Source organism: Rhipicephalus microplus, chromosome 10 (genome assembly GCF_043290135.1).
Source record: "Rhipicephalus microplus isolate Deutch F79 chromosome 10, USDA_Rmic, whole genome shotgun sequence".
NCBI classification, from domain to species: domain Eukaryota; kingdom Metazoa; phylum Arthropoda; class Arachnida; order Ixodida; family Ixodidae; genus Rhipicephalus; species Rhipicephalus microplus.
The window spans coordinates 1,907,844-1,925,610 of NC_134709.1; the positions used below are offsets into that span (position 1 = coordinate 1,907,844).

General features: G+C 49.4%; 1 protein-coding gene across 1 annotated transcript in view; it reads right to left on the minus strand.

The window, feature by feature from the left end:
• g (adaptor-related protein complex 3, delta 1 subunit-like garnet) overlaps nucleotides 1-17,767 on the minus strand; it is a 330,226-nt gene that overhangs the window by 63,434 nt on the left and 249,025 nt on the right. The window contains exon 28 of the mRNA XM_075875995.1: nucleotides 12,162-12,290. Within this exon, the coding sequence (XP_075732110.1) occupies nucleotides 12,162-12,290 (129 nt within the window). The remainder of the gene's footprint in view (nucleotides 1-12,161; nucleotides 12,291-17,767) is intronic.

Below are 17,767 nucleotides of genomic sequence, written 5' to 3' on the forward strand. Positions count from 1 at the left end.
AAGCCACGTGAGTGCCATGTGGTCCGTTTCCACCACGAATGGCACGCCGTCGACATAGCAGCCGAACTTCCGGAGAGCAAAAACTATAGCAAGACATTCCCTTTCTGTGACGCTATAGTTACGCTCGGCGGCGTTAAGTGACCGGCTCGCAAAGGCGACTGCCCGGAAGACGCTGTCGTTCTCTTGAAGCAGTACCGCGCTGAGACCCAGGTCGCTCGCGCCCGCTTGGACAACGAACTCCCTGTTCAGGTCGGGCAGCTTTAACACGGCTGTGGCCACTAGAGCTTCGGAAAGCGCCTTGAAGGCTCGCTCTTGTTCTGGCCCCCAGCTCCATCGTGCCGACTTTTTAAAGAGTGCAGTCAAGGCCGATTGGAGGGCCGCACAGTTTTGGATGAACTGTCGATAGTAGTTCACCATGCCCAAAAAGCGCCTCAGGCCCTAAATGTTTGCCGGCGTCGGGTACTCCACAATGGCACGTACCTTCTCCTCGCACGGCAAAACACGACCGCTCTGATTGATAAAGCCTAATAGTGAGATGCAAGTCTCAGCTATTTGAGCTTTCTCCGGGTTCAAAGTCAACTCGGCGGCACGCAACCTCTCGAGGACAGCCTCGAAGTGGTGAAGGTGTTCCTCGAACGTTCGAGAGAAGATGACGATGTCGTCGAGGTACGCCATGGCGTGTTACCATTTAGCGTCCCCTAGAACGCTGTCTATCAATCATTGGAACGTAGCTGCAGCTCCAAAACAGCCAAACGGCATGCGGGTAAACTCGTACAAACCTCTGTGAGCGGTGAACGCAGTTTTCTCCGCATCAGCTTGCTCCATCTGAACCTGTAGGTAACCGCGGCTAGCATCCAAGGTGCTGAAACAGCAAGCACCGCCTAGAGTAGCCACGATCGAGTCAACGTTAGGCATAGGATAAGCATCCTTCCTCGTGACCTCGTTCAGCCGGCGGAGGTCCATACGGATCCGGTGAGAGCCGTCTCTTTTGGGGACCATTACCACCAATGAACCCCAAGGACTGTTTGAGCGTTGGACAACTCCGGTCTCAATCAACTCATCCAGGGCCTGGTCAATTGCTTTCCTCTTTGCCGCACTAACGGAGCGAGGATTGCATTTCCACGGTTGTGCGTCACTGCCTCACCAGAGAGGTGCAGCCTGGGCTTTCCGTGAACGTATCGCTGAAACGTGTCAACACATCGGAGTTGCTGCTTAGCGGGGGGGGGGGGGGTTCATCAGCATAGTCGAGACCTCGTTCACCGCAGCAGCATTATGCTCGAGGGAAAGCTGTACGCACAGACCGTTTTCCGCCGCCCCGGCCAAAGGACCAGTCTTGGCATCAGATGGGGACACGCGGGCCGCGGGGGCAACGCTTGGTCTCCTTTCCTCCTTCCTCCTCGTGGCGTCCGGCGACTTACTGGCAGCCGAGACCACGGGAGGTGCAGCGAAAGGCCGTAGGGCGCCGGAAGGGCCGTCCCTGTAGCCTCCGCTTGGGACGTCAATCACGATACCTGTGCGCGCGAGAAAGTCGTGACCGAGAATCACAGGTACGGAAAGACCAGGGAGATGCACAAAGCGCTGACGGCGTGCGCCATTCTCCCAAAGTGCGCGCGAGAAAGTCGTGACCGAGAATCACAGGTACGGAAAGACCAGGGAGATGCACAAAGCGCTGACGGCGTGCGCCATTCTCCCAACGCACAACCAACCGCGCAGCGTCGCACGAGATGCTGGTACCGCTGGCGAGGTAGAAGGCAGTGTCGCAAGCTCGAATGCGGACAGAGCGGTCGCGCAAATGAGCTCTAACCTCTTTGCCAAACAGCGAGATAGAAGCCCCGCTATCCAGCAACGCCGCAAAGTCTCGACCAGCGATCGTAGGGGCAATGAACGGCGCCGGCGTGGATGGAATGTCATGTCCAGCACGACACGCCATCGGTGCCAGAGGTTGTGTTACACTCCCGTGCTCTCTTACTGCTGCAGCCGCCGGCAAGGGAAAGCTCACTGACGGCTCACCCAGTTTCCTGACGGGCGAGCAGGCCCTTGTGTCCGTTGGGGCGCGTTGCACTTTCACGCGGTGTGACCACGCTCACGGCAACGAAAGCAGACCACGCCTTTTCCTCCAACAGGGGGGGGATTTTGGCGATCCTTTAGAGCTACGAGGTGTCCGTTCACTAGCCGCAGTGGGGGCTCCGCGATCGGATATCCCCTTGTGCACTGGAGCACGGGGTTTCCGTTCTTGTTCACGCTGCCCGGCAACGGTGGCCGCCCTGGCGTGCGAGTACGGGTCCAGTGCGCGGTCCAACACATCTAGCGCGTCTCGGACTCTCGCGGCATAGGCCGCCTCATGGTTCGGGGAACAACAGTGTGACGAGTCACGACCAGCCCACGCGCAACGAGGCTCGAAAGACGCGGAAGGCGGTGGCTGCGGGCGATAGGCTCGCGCCGACAAAATGTCGCCCTGAATACGCTTCGCATCGGATGCCAGCTCGTTTAGGTCATGATAGCGGGCGCTCCGAAGGTAAGCGGCGAAGGCTGGACGAGCCTGCTGTATGTGTCGCTCCACCTTCTCGGCGTCTGATGCAGTAGGATCGGCAAGGAGGTAGAGCTCCTTCAAAGCCCGAACGTACTCGAGAAGAGATTCGTCGGGATGCTGTGTGCGAAGCTCTAACTCGCGACACATGCGGCGCTCGTATTCAGGAGAAAAGAATTCGCTACAGAAGAGCGCCCTAAACTCCTCCATCGAGCGAGCTTGGTGGCCGACGAGCCGGTACCATCTCGCCGCTTGGGCTGTCAGCGACACGGGCAAAACAGAGCCTAGCATAACGCTGTCGCTCAGCCGCGTAGCCTGCTGATAGTGGTGCAGCACATCGAGGTACTCTGTGGCACTGATGCGGTTCGAATAACCGCTGTAATAAGACAGAAGTATCCTTAAGCTACTTGGAACGCTTGGCTGAGGGGACTCGAAGTCTCCCTTTAAAGCACAAGGCTGCGAACGCACTGCTTCCAACAGAACATTTAGGAGCTGCGCCGCAGTTGCGTGCAGCGGTGATTGCTCCGAGGCGGGCGCGGCCGTAACCGGTGCGCGCGCCTGTTCCCCAACATGCGCGTTTGACCGAAAAGGGCCAGTACAGGGCATGGAGGAGGGTAGGGTTTGCGCTCCGACTGGTGCTTGAGGCCTCACGCGACTGGCAAACGGGTCGAGAGCGGAGCACGGTGGCCAACGCCCGTCGAAAGCGTCGCCTGCGCGAGTCTTAGGCCAGCGAGCGTTGGTGAATACGGCGATGTTGTCGGTTAAGCGAGCAGGCTCGCAAACAAAATCGTCAACCTTTTGCGCTCGCGACCACGATGGGTCAGTAAGCACGTTCCCGCCGACTCCCGAGTGCCCCCGGTAGGAAGGACTGGGTGCGGCGATTTGAGCTGTCAACCGTGTTGCTGGCGGGGAAAGGCCAGCGAGCGGAGACTGCGCCGGGGACGGGCCCGTAAGCGCGTGAGTCTCGAACAGCTGATACAGCCCGTTACTGGCTTGGCTAGGACTGTGGCCCTCGTTCAAGCGACTCGCATCACCGTAGGGGGCCCCGATAAAGGGATCTCTCCTGGTGAACGAAAGCAGGGGGTCGCCAAGAGGGCCGTACCCCGTGCTGTTGCAGCCGTCCGCCTCGAACGAGATCAAGTCCATCGCCACAGGATTGAACAGGAACGAGTGCCTCGAAGGGGTCTGCTCTGAAGCCATGCCGAAGCCAAGTTGGGCGCCAGTTATGTGGAGATAGGTTGGCACTAGGCTTACCTACTAAGTGCAACCGTGTAAGGATGCGACGTCCTCCACTGCCGCTGCGTGCGACAACGCTGTGGCCGGGTTCGTCGTTTTCTCCAACACGGCGCAGAAACTACGCACGAGGCAGGAAAACAAGAACGACGGGTTTATTAACTTAAGATGCAGCACAGTGCGACACTTACGGGCTTGCAGGCCGTATAGGGAACTTTGCAAGACTGAGCAAGTACGCTTGCCTAGGGCGCTACGACTCCCGCACAAGGGCCGAAGTCGAACGCTCGAACGAGAAGCCGCCTGCTAAGCAGCGCGTCAACCTCTCGTGGAGGCCTGAGAGCATCTGCCGCGACGAGCGAATCGTCGGGCGCAACACAGCTCGTAGGAGAGGAGGATGTCACGCGCGCCCAAAGGGAAATGGCGCTGCGTTGTGACGTAGGAGCCGACGGTTGACTGGTCCAGACCAAGAGGCGCCCTGGCAGCCATCTTGGCGGATGCCGGTGCTTATGCGCGCGCGGACTGCGCTGTCTGTGCGCGCGCGGCAGCTGGGGAACGAGGCGCCAGGTAGGAGGGCGCTCTCGATTACCACACGTGTTGACGCGACCACTTCATACGCCTGGTAGAGCACCTAAGTTGCGCATTGGTACGATGCCTCTTTCGGAGGGAGGCAAATGTCACGTGCTTGTCAAAAAAAAAGACAATGGCAGTTGTGCATGTGCCATGAAAGACAATGAAATGGATGAAATAGAATAACTCTCTTGCGCATTCTATTAAAAAGACCGACCTGTTTCTGGTGTCTCAATCTCTGCAGGAAGATCTCTGTTTCGACGTCGTGACAATATTATTACATGTTGTTCTGCTAGATACGCTTTGCACAGAGCTGAACAGTGTTCGACAAGAATTGGATTTTCGTCTGTTTTTTAGTGATTTTAAAGCTTTGACAACACTAAGCGGGTGTGTATAGATAACCGCCTTTTGGAGCTTCATACTATAAATATAACAGCAGAAAGGAGTGCATATGCCTCAGCTGTAGAAATACTCGTCTGTGGGTGCAACCTCTCACATTCCGAGAACGACGAACCTACAGTGGCATAGGACACGCCTGCGTTGTATTTTGATGCGTCTGAAAAATTCAGGGCATGAGTACTTAGACTTTAGTTCTCGGTAGTGCATTTGTATGTGTATTTCTGGGGCATGCTTAGTTACCTCCACAAAAAATGTGTCATCACACTCTAATACCTGCCACTGCCATGGTGGCAACAGCCTCGCAGGGGGCAGTAAAACATGCTGAAGGAGAACATTAATTTCTTCACTTACATTTCTCACCCGTAATGAGAACGGCTGTGGCACTGCAGGACAGTGTGCATACAGCGTAGCTGAGCTCACATAATTTAGAGTGGTGTAAGTGGGATGCTGTGGATTGGATAGTATTTTAAGAAAGTACATAAAGCTTAAATATGATTTTTGCAAGTGGAGCGACCATTTGTCTTTTTCCACATAAAGGCTCTCTACTGGACTTGTCCTCAATGCTCCAGTAGCCAGCCGGATACCAAGATTATGAACTGGAGCGAGCATTTTCAAAGCACTTGGAGCGGCAGAATGGTAAGTCATAGAGCCATAGTCTAAGCATGTGCGTATGAGGCTTTTGTACACTTTTATGAGGCATTCTCTATCATTGCCCCATGCCGCGTGTGACAGTATTTTAAGAATATTTATGGTTTTAAGACATTTGTTTTTAAGGTATTTTATGTAGGATATAAAAGTCAGCGTTTAGTCAAAGATCACACCTAAAAATTTTTCTTTGTTCAACGAAATGTAGTGCCCTTGTACAGTCGAATCTCATTAATTCGAACACGCTTAATTCGAACTCACGATGAGGTCCCGTCAAAGCTATGCGTATTCCAATGGGGGCAAATGCCCGGTAATTCGAACCCGCAAAAACTTGCGACGGTTAAGTAGAACATACCACGCTCCGAAACTGCTCTCAACACCCCTCCTGATCCCGCGGCGGCACCTGCGACACCTCAACGTTGCACACGTAGGAAAGGAAAAGGAAAGAAAAGGCTGCGGTGGAATGTTTGCTCTCTCTCAAATGCCGATCTGCGACGCGCCTGTGTCACGCTTCTCCCTTTTCCCTCCCCGCCACGTAAAGACCCTTCTCCTTCCAACGCCGCGCGCGAAGAGAGAGAGGAAAAAAAAAAGCTGTCGCGGTGTTGAATGAGTGTGTGGTTGAAGGAAAGGAAAAAGGCACCATCTTCTGCAGCCCTTGCTCCTTGCGGGAGCACGGCTCACCGCCTTGAGGTGGGGGGGGGGGGGGTCTCTCACGCATCGGTGCCATGCTTCTCCCTTTCTCGTCCCTCCACGTAACCCTTCTCCTTTAAACGACGCGCGCGAAGAGGAAAAAAAAAAGCTGCCATGGAGCGTTGGTTTTCTTTCAAATGCCGATTTGCTTCTCTCTACGTGGAGACGCTCCTCCTTTCTCATCACGTGCTGGCCATGCTGCGGCTTCGCTACGCAGTCGTTGTCGTCATCTTTAAAGAGTGTCGGTGCTGGAAATTTTCTCGTGCAACTTCTCGTGCCAGGAGAATGCTGAAGCCAAAGTAAAAATGTTTTGCTGCATGCAAAATTGATTGACTCGCTGCAAGGCAAACGTGTGCAGACACGCATCACCGATTTCTTTAATTATTGATGGATGTCCTGTGATTTGTGAATAAATGCAAGTCTTCTGAAACTTCAACCTCGAGTGTTAGCTCAATGCACATGTGCCACTGCATGGAGAGCCCTCTGTTTATTTAGCTTTCATTCATTCGAACTTCCTTTAATTCAAACAAACTTTCAGGCCCCTTCGAGTTTGAATTATCGAGATTCGACTGTATATGAACATAAGGGGGACGAATTGGGCCACTCTTTTTTTAGAAAAGAATGCAGGAGCTTTACTGAGGGTTTAATTTGAACACATTTTCACTGCCCCAGGTTTACAGCTTATTGAGACTTGACTGTATCTGCTGCTCACATACTGCAATATTACAGGATCTAAAGTCTATGAAAACATCATCAACGTAGACTGAATAAAACATGTTTCTTGGAATGAATGACCGTAGAGAGGTCATTTTTAGTGTGAAAAGGGTACAGCTTAGTACTCCGCCCTGCGGTACATCAGTCTCCTGGATAAATGATTTAGACAGAGCATTGCCTATTCTGGCGCGGAAGGTGTGATCACATAGATAGCTTTCTATCACGCTTAACATGTTGCCTCGAATACCAAATTCTGAGAGGTCTCTCAAGATTCCAAATCGCCAAGCAGTGTCATATGCCTTCTCCATATCAAGAAACACACAGAGAAAAAAAATGCTTGTGGATGAAGGCATCCCGATTTTAGGCTTCAATACGTACGAAATGAGCTGTGGAGTGGCCCTGTCTGAAACCGCACTGACACATATCAAGTAGTCCATTAGTTTCGAGAAAGTACAAAAGCCGGCGGTTTATCATCTTTTCGAATGGCTTACAAAGATAGCTTGTCAGGGATATGGGCCGGTAACTTGCTGCAGAAGATGGTTCTTTGCCCTGTTTCAGGACGAGGATTACAATAGCCTCTTTCCATGCTGAAAGAATGCACCTCGCAGTCCAGATCTTGTTGTAGAGACCCAAAAGCACCATTTGCCCATCGGGATGTAGATGTTTTAACATTGTGTACATGATATTATCGACTCCCGGAGAAGAGTTGTGACAAGCGTTCAAGGAAGCCATAAACTCAGCCATGCCAAGGGACAATGGTACTGTTCATTTCTATTAGGCTTACAATTCAGTGGTTTCTTTTCTGTTACTTCCTTGTATTTACCGAACCTTGTCGAGTAGTTTGAAGAGCTAGACACGCACTTGAAATGTTCACCATGTACATTTTACACTCGTACCCACAGCGCCATTTAGGCATTACAGTGGAGGGGGTTACACAGAGAACTTATAAATCATACATTTCAAGAACATTGGTAGTGAAAAAATAAGGAGAAATAGCGGCATACATTGTTGTCAATACACATTAATTTCATAAAGATCAGCTAACCCAGACGAAGAGAGAAAACAAAAATGAAATGTATACTGTACAAACATAAATATACAAAAACGATGTGATACAAACTAAACACAGCATAAAATTCGACTGCAGCTGAAGACAGAATGAGATGTCAAAAAGCGGCTGCAAATGCTTCATTATCTATTATGCTGACCTTGTCAGCAGGCAGACGATTCCATTCAGAAATAGTTTTGGGGAAAATTTGCCTGGTCTTTAAGGCTGTTGCCTTGGTTGTCAGCAAAAGGTAGAACATTGAACGGCTTATCTGATAGTTTTCTTAGTTTATTCCACACTTTTACTTCTTGTGTGTATGAGTTGATACTCAAGAGATAGTTCACCCAGCTATTTCTTTTAGCACTATGACTAGTCTGCCTCCCTGCCCTCGGCAAAATTTTTTGCTGTCAGATGCTGGAGTAGCAAATTCCATGCCTTATTTCGCTTTTTCCGTGCATGTCTGCACTGGTCATTCTACCATGGAACATGCTTTTTTTCTTTTGGCCTCGTTTGTCATGGGAATACACTCTAGCGCAGCATCAACTACAAAAGCGATAAAATGAGGAATAGCATCGTTTATGTCAAATTCATTAAAAGCATTCCTAGGTATACAAGTTATACGAGAGAACTTTTCCGAATCTGCGCATGCCAATTTCCACTGAGGGTTATGTGGTATACAATGCTCCTCTGTGGTCTTGAGGCAGATAAGAAAATGGTCACTGCCTTAGAGGTTTTGAACCACCTCCCAATCTAGGCAGGGTAAAAGAGTGGCTGAGCAGATTGCCAGGTCTATCGTAGAATAATTGTTGTGTGAGGTGCTGTAATATATTGGTTGTTTTTGTTGAGAAGGCATGTGCCAGAGTTCAAGAGATACCGCTCTATCAAGCAGCCCAGTGCATCACATCGAGAGTCTTTCCAGAGTGAGTTGTGTGCATTGAAATCGCCAGTTAAAATGAATGGCTCTGGGAGCTGGTTAACTAGGCCTTCAAATTCAGCCCTGCTAAGCACTTGACCTGGGGAGATATATAGAGAGCATATAGTTACGGTTCTATTAAGCAAGATGGGACGAATGGCCACTGCCTCCAGGGAAGTTTGAAGTTATAACTGCTTGCCTGCAATGAATCTTACTGCAATTATAGCTACCCCACCTGACAAGATAAGGTAGTCGATACAGTCCTTACGAAAAATGACATATTGATTTAAAAATCTTGTGTTTTTTGGCTGTAGATGTGTTTCCTGTATACAGAGTACTTTAGGATTAAAGGTGCTAATTGGTTCTCGCACATCATCTAGGTTATGCAAAAGGCCTCAACATTCCACTGCAGGATCTCTGTAGCCATTAGTACCTAGAAGGCAAAAGTACTCTGTATATCAGGATTTGTTTCATGGTAGACCCTCTTTTGGAGGAGCTGTTATACATTGCTTGTTTCTAGCAGCACACTCAAGGGAGCGGTGCCCCTCTTCCGACAACACCAGTGTCGAGGTGACTGGTGATGTATCCATCGCCTCGCTGGAGACGACAGATGAGCGCACAGTGTGCGCAGACTATTGCTTCAGCCTCGACTCTCAACAAGAGGCCATGGAGGCCACCAAGCCGCTAGGCCGTTGGTTTTTAGTTGAGGGCAGGTGCTGCATTCATCTGGGGGGGGGGGGGGGGGGGTGGCCTAGGCGCTGCATCCCTGGGCGAGGTCTGAGCGTAAGCCACTGGCCGTTGTGACACTGCCCCTTTCCGAGTCACATCGGCATATGTAGTGTGCTGTACTATTGAGAACCGCTTTCGTGCTTTCTTGAACGATACATTTTCTTTGAATTTGAAAGTTATAATGTCTTGTTCGTTTTTCCATGCATGATCGGGAGTAAGAAGGTTGTTCACCATCGCAATTCGCACAGTGGGGTGTGTTGTTACAGCCATCAGAGGAGTGTTCATGCTCACCGCATTTTGCCTACGTTGGCCATCCTCGGCAACTCAAAAATCCGTGGCCATACCTCTGGCACCGGAAACATCGTCTGGGATTAAGTATGTATGCTCTGACACGAACTTTCATATACCCTGTTTCAATATGTTCTGGGAGCCTGCTAGAGTAGAATTTAAGAATAAGGTGCTTGGTTGGTATTTCTTTGTTATCCCTGCGTATCTTTATTCTCTTAACATCAATCACATTTTGCTCTTTCCATTTGTCCAATAATTCTGCCTCAGTCAGTGCAATCAGGTCATTGTCTGTCACTACACCACAAACAGTATTTATTGATTTGTTTCAGGTCATTGTCTGTCACTACACCACAAACAGTATTTATTGATTTGTGTGCTGTCACAGTTATGAAGATATCTCCGAATTTTTCACGGCTGACAAGTTTCTCATGTTGGGACTCACAAAAGATCTCAAGAAGAAAATCTCCGCTTGGAATTTTACTGATCTTATATCCTGGTCCTAGTTTTTCTTGGAGGCATTTGGCAACAAGGAAACGTGAGACACCTCTCGATGATTTGTTGGTTTGCTCACTGTGGATTACATGATACCGGGGAAAATTGTCTTTGTACAATGCGAAAAAGCTTGATGTCACTTCGGTGCGCACTCTTTTGAGAGAGGTATCAGAAAGTGGAGGGAAGGGAGTACCCATGAAATCTTTTATGATTCAGCAGCTGTGGTAGCCACCCACTGTCGAGCGCACCAAGGGGACACTACAATGCTTGGGTAACACATGTAAACACCAGCCGTACAGTCGAGCCCACATATAATGGCCCCACTTCAAACGAATTTTCGCGTAAAACGAACAATATTCACGTGACCGTGAAAATATACATTGATTCAATGGCACCAAATCGCACTTACAACAAACAGACCGAGCGCCGCTGATTGGTTACAACGAACGAAGGCAGCGGTCGGCCGACTTCTCGGGAAACTGATTTCGACCACCAATCAGGCATCGGCGAGGTGCCCATACATTCTTGTTGTTAAATGCCAACCCTGCCTCCGCGACGCTCTAGTTGCCGCTCTCCACAACCCATGGAGGAAGGATAGCTGTTTCCTTTCTCCATGCCCAGACTGTTTTTTGTTATGCACCCCTCCGTCCTTTGTCCCCCTACTCTGAGCACCCCGCATCGCCAGACGAGGCCCGTGTTTTCACACTGCCACCGATCTTTCGAAGACCGGTCGGCCATCTACACTGTTTTTGATCGCTGGTAATGTTGTTGGCGCCGCCGGCCTGGTGTGACCAGACCATTTGCCAACATCGTCAGCCACTGACTGTATCCGATAGTCTGCGTCTAGTGCACACACGTACGCTACCCCACTGACTCTGATAATTTGCAATTCGTTTCGTGTTTAGGACTTGTTCTCGCTCACTTCGCGCTCGGCTCAGCATGCCTGCCACGGTGAACGAGCACCTTGCCGTTTTAAAGGATAAGGGCGTCAAGACCGCTCTTATCGCTTCTGCTCTTCAAAACACATGCATCACGAACTTTTTGGGGCAAAAAAAGTGTTTTCACTCGCAACTTTTTTTTAAAAGCTGTGTTTCATTTACTACGAACTTGGAGATACAGCAAACGAATGCCGCGTCATGCTCAGGTTCATTATAAGCGGGCTCGACTGTACATAGCTGCTATAAACCCGGCATAATATATCCAAGGCTGGATATAGAACACAAGGTTAACCCGGGCCGCCTACGAAAACTGGGAAGCAACTGAAAGGATTATAAGACAGGACAGCTAGGAAAGAAAAAGGTAGGAGAGGGTGGATAGGAAAAGGCGACCGCCGATTTCCCCTGGGTCAGCTCAGGGGTGTACATCTGTGTGAAGCCAAGGCCAAAGGGGTGTGTTGCCTCTGCTGGGGGGCCTCGAAGGTGCAATCAAACAGCGTCAGCTCAACCCCCAGGATCCTCTTTTTCCTGAACACCGCTCAGCTACGCACAGCTAGGCGTGGGAGGGAGTCGAAACCCCCCCACCCGTTAGCTCGGGTCGGTGGTGCTGCTACACACCAAACGCCTGCTTGCACAGACTTCCCTGCAGGGCTTGTGTAGGGACTAGCTAGAACACACAGGATGGTAAAGGCAGTGCTGCAAAGTTTGAAACAAAACAGGGACACTTCGCTTGTGTTTTCCAGGTTTTCTGTGTTTTGAACTTTGCAGCGTTGCCTTTATCATCCTGTGCATTCAGTTGAACCCCTGTATCAGAGACACTGATGCAAGAGACAAGTGGTTATACGAGACACCAGTGGGAGCACATAGAAATAGGTGAATCTCTTCATGTAAGGGACAAGAACTGCTCCCTGGTGTATGTCTCTTACAACAAGCTGCAATTTCTTCCACTATGAGCAAACACAGTGCTGGTCAAATGCCCACCTCACTCTTTGGTACCGGTGCTGCCCCGTTCATATCAGTCTGCAGCACTGAATCCATGGCAAGATCACCACCTGCTGCCGGCCTGCCTTGACCCTCGGAAGGTGAAAGCCAGAAGTCCAGATCATCCTGCTGCAGTAAAGAGGAAATTACAGGTCAATAGGCAAGACATACACTGCACAGCTCGGGCATACCCGAAAACCTAGACCAAACCTGGGTAAAGTAGGTTTCAAGGTGGGCCCTGGAAGAGCTCTAGTCGGGTCTGCACTTTTTGCAGTGCTTAACACTTTCGTGATCGTGCCTATCCCCATTCATAGTAAGTTTTCGATGTGTAAAACTTGTATATTTGCCCTGTTTCAATTGCTTTTGTACCCCTTGCACTAACGCTTAAAAAAAGTATTTTATCAATTTCGATTTTGTGTTTCTCTTTTTTGATTGTGTGGTGATTTTAAAGCGCCTTTTCATGTGCGAGAGTGAGCACGCAAAGTTTTAATCATGGTGTCGACGTCGCCTATGACCGCTTCACGAAAACGGCGAACTTCGGGGGATCCTTGTGCATCTGGGCTGGAATATTCAAATGATGACAACAACACTGGCTCGGAAGACGACATCAACACCTTTGATTTCAGCGCGGATGACGAGAGTTCGTCAAACCGCCCCGGAACGTCAGTGGTCGCCAACCGGTGAGCTTAGCTTTGTGCTCGAGCTGCATTATTGCTGGCACACGTCAATGTAAGTTGACCCGATGTGTTCTGAAGGTTAGCGCTCTTATCTGCAGGGCGTCCCCTATCTTTGGGCGGGACTACTTGCTGGCAGCAGCGCAGGGAGTGCAGTTTCGTGCGCGGAGGCAGCCGGGAGTGAACCTTGGAGCCGCATTACGTAGCGCTGCGCGGTGCTTCATGAGTGCTCTCAACTTTTTGTTTTTTACTGTTTAAGTTATTGGAAAGCTATGCAAAAGCACAAATAAATATGCCTGAATGCATATTTTTCAAAAGCAGGAGTACAGCGAGAAAGACGGTACTTGGAGGTCCCAAAGTCTATCTTGATGCTCCTACACGAAACACTCCTCAGGACTCAAGGCACCAGCAAAGAAAAAAAAAATCAGGAATAGTAAATTATGCTATAAACAAAAAAAGTTGAACAGAAAGCAAGTGTTTTCTGTGAAACATGCGTAGCAAACCTGTGTTTTGCAGTATCACAAAACTGCTTTGCACGGTGGCATGAAACATTACGTGTAACGTTAACTTATGTACACAAAAAATATTGCATTTACATCGCTTATATTTACAAGATAATTGTGTGTGCTCCTTGCGCTTAAAATGTACTTTTCCATTTCTTTTTATGCTTAGCATTTTCAGAGCATTGTTGATGGTTCTATAAAATATCTTTGTCATGTTTACGTTTTTCATTTAATTTTCTCGTACTATTGTTAATAAATTTGTGGTTTCAAACTGACCGTGTTTGAAAGATAACTCCTAGCTGCACAATTTGACACCATAAACGTTAACATCAGTAACATTGGGTGCCATTAAAAATTAAGGATTTTAGTCTTCTTAAAAAGCTGCTTCCCACCGTTTGAATTTGGTGCACTTCAAGCTCACCTATGCTTTGCAGAAGCGCGGCAATCGGCATTAACATCAGTAACATTGGGTGCCATTAAAAAATAAGGTTTTCTGGACTACCCAAGAACGGCCAAATTTCTTGTTGTCACAAAAGTGTTAAAGAGGGGTTACGAATCTTAATATAGCGAAGAATCGGAAAAGACATCAATTTTCGAAAATGATTATTTCAAAGCCTTTATAGTAAGAAGTATACTCTGGCAAAATATTACTGCTGAATTATGCGAAGAAGTACTCAAAAACAATCATTTAGAAGCGCAGAGAGACAGAAATCATTGCCCAAATATGAAAATTTGGCCTGACTTCGAGGCGCTGTAGTTGCGTGCGACGACAACCAATGGGCCCCATTTTGGTCTTGTTAAAAAGCTGCTTCCCAGCGTTTGAATTTGGCACACTTCAAGCCCACCTATGCCTTGCAGAAGCGCAGCAATCGGCGCCTTTTCAGAAGTCCCGAAAAGGACGCTGATTGGGTAGGACACGCACGTGACCACCATGTTGACCCGTGTGCGCTGAGAAGGCGCTCGTCATTGGCCACGACGTGTGCTTCCTTTCTCCATAGAGTTTCTCCAAATTAACTTGAGGGTACTCTGGTGCTGCCATCGTACAGCGACCATGGGAATTAATCAGATTCACCTAGTCTTCATACTTGTGGGCGGCGAATCACACTTGTGGCTTCGTTTATGGCGGTGTTTCGATTATGTCTTGAAGGAAAGAACAAAGCGTTTTGAACTTTCTGACCAGACTTGAAATGGAAAGCCTAAAAAGTGAAGGTAGTAAAGTGCAACTGCTGAACATTTCCCGATTTTTGTTTTGTAAAGAAGCAATCACAAGCCACACAAATACACATGGAGCTGAAGATTAGGCAAATCTATGCATGTACTACCCATAATTCCCAAGCTCGCTGAAGCGCTATGTGTTGCAGCTCCCATAGACACTAGCGCCACAGTTTTCTCTAGTGTATCTATAGAAAACTTTGTCTTTCTCAGCCTCCTAAGCACGCGGAAGCCTCGTGGTTTGCGGCGTCTGCAATTGCTTGTTCCGCCATCATAGACGTGCACTTCCTTTCGTTTTACCAAGCTTTTCGTCACTGCCACGAGTCAATTCCTGTGGTCACTCAAGCTGAGTTGAAGAAGTTGTTTTGTTTCACGTGTTTTGATGGCGCGCAATGCCCTTTTGAGAGCTAGCACGCAAGACGAAAAAAATTGCTGCGGGAGCACATATACCCAGGTCAGGACAGTCAGTCTGCAGTTCGCGAAATTTATAGAGAGAAAGTACGGCCTGTCAGTGAAGCTTGAGCTTACGTGCTCTGGTTGCGACTTCCCCGAGCACCACTTTTCGTCGCCGCGAGTCGACAACCCAACCGCGATCACTCTCTTTGAAATAAACGTACATGCAGTAAAGGCCATCCAGAGTATTGGAAATTAAATGACTGCACTTGAGGACTTCTGTGCCACTCTGAACATCTCCTACCGTGGCCTTCACCACAAAAGTTTCAGGGGACACCATGGTGGATGCCTGCCAAGCAGCAGTTACAGCCATAGAAAAGGCAAGTTAAAAGGCCAGAAACATCCTCAGCCCAGTTGGGTATGTTGGTGTAATTTTTGATGGCACCTGGAAGACTCGTGGACATAAGTCCAACAATGCTGTAGGGTGCATTATTAAACCGGCCAAGTCCTAGACCATGTAGTGCTGTCCACGTACTGCCGTGGCTGCCAGGGAGCACCTGACTCTAGTGATAACGGCTATGGTGACTGGGCAGTCAAACACAAGTGCCTCAAAAATATAGACTGCAATGCCAGATGAATGGAGGTTCAGGCAGTCTTGACTCTGTTCAGGCGCTCTCTTAAAAACAACGGGCTGTGCTACACGACTATCCTGCCAGACAGTGACAGCCGCAAATTCTATGCACTGACAGAAGAAAATATCTATGGACACATTGGTAGTGAAAAAAAGACTCCCCAAACCACGTCCACAAGAGCTCTTCGTACCTTCCAGGACAACAAGGCACAACGGAAATCTCTTGAGGGGGGTCAAGAAGATAGCCACTTATTACGAATACGCTCCGAGAAGCCACACATACCATTTATGCAGTAAAAGCCATTCCCTTGCACATGACTACAATCACTGCCCAGAAGGCTCTCATAACTGTACATTGGCTAGCAACCAAAAGCTCCGCATGAATCTACTGCCAGTTTCTGTTCACATTGCTCTGGAGCCGGCATTTGCGAGGACTGTGCCCTCTTACATCGTTGTACCGATGGGCTGACTCAAAATGCCATTGAGTGCTCTGTTATTCGGAGCCAAAGTTCGAAAAACACACACGATTCTCTGCTCGCTATGGAAAGGGCTGTTACAAAGCAACGTCGTGCTTCAATCAGGCAATGGTAAGAACCAGCAAAGGCATTGCAGAGCAGCTTGGCTACAACCCTGGGAGCTGCCTCATCCGAAGAAGCCTTGAGAAAGATAGGAGGAGGCCTTACAAGGCTGACAAGGTCACACAAAGAGTGGAAACACAAGCTCAATGCAAGCCAGGACTACTGCTCAGGAATGTTGTGAAATTACTCACTTTTCTCGTTTTTCCTGCTGCGAGCCTTTGCAATACGCATGTTTTGGCCATGTTTGCCTGAACCAATCTTAATAATCTGATTTGATTTTACTCAGGCAGGAATAGCAGCACTGCACTCTTTGTCTTACTTATAGTCTCAATACCGTATATACTCGTGTAAGGGCCGCCCTCGTGTAAGGGCCGCACCCCAACTTTGAAAGCGGATATTTCGAAAAAAAAAAAAAAAACAAAAGTTCAAAATGTCCCGCCAGAAAAGTGTAGTTAGTTCATTTACAGCCAGATGGCGCTGCACGCTTTTCCGCTTTTATTCTACTTCCGCCGACGCGCCGACCACGCTGTTGACAGCGCGCCGCCATATTTGCCTTGTGCGGCCTCTTTGTTGGCATCGTTCCTAGCATCGTGTCGATACGTTGGCAGCGCGACTTCAGATCGGTGTCGTCGGTGTCACTTTGTTGGTTGTAGTGAACCCTGCAGAAGCCAGCGCACGTGACGGACGATGGGCCGGCATCTGAGATCATTCACTGCAGCATTTAAGCTGCAAGTGATTGACTATGCCGAGGAGCACGGGAAGCGGGAAGCTGGACGAAAGTACGACGTCGATGAGAAGCGCGTGCGTTACTGGATGAATCAGAAAGATGCCCTCGCCGCTACTAACAGGAGCCGAAAGGCGTTTCGCGGGAAAAAGTGCAAGTACCCGCAACTCGAAAGCGAGCTCGTCAACTACGTCGTCGACACACGAAGGGACGGCTACGCCGTATCGACTGACATGATACGCGTCAAAGCCCTCAGCATCGCTCGCCACATGGAAATACCCCCGGCACAATTCAAGGCAAGTCGGGGCTGGGCTACGCGGTTTATGAACCGTAACCAGCTTTCTATTCGGCGCCGAACGACGATTTGCCAAAAACTGCCGCGCGAGTACGAAGACCACGTCATTAAGTTTCATCGCTTCGTGAATGCTCTCAGGAGGGAGCATGAATACGACCTGTCCCAAATTGGGAATGCGGACCAGACACCTGTGTGGTTCGATGCACCGGAAAGCACCACAGTGGATTTAAAAGGTGCGAAAAGTGTGTCTGTGCGCACGACTGGTGCAGAACGCCAAAGGTGCACTGTGATGTTGTGCATCACGGCAGACGGCAGGAGGCTTCCGCCGTACGTCGTATTTAAAAGGAAGACTCTCCCAAAAGAGAAGTTCCCTCAGGGAATCGTCGTACGTGCGCAAGAGAAGGGCTGGATGTCCGAGGAACTGGTCGTTGACTGGATTAAGACCGTCTGGGCAAACAGACCTGGAGGGCTGTTACAACGGAAAGCCCTCCTTGTTTTGGACAGCTTTAGGGGCCACTTGACCGACCGCGTCAAGAACCGAGTTGCCGCAACTCGTACGGACTTGGCCGTCATTCCCGGTGGCCTGACGAGTGTGC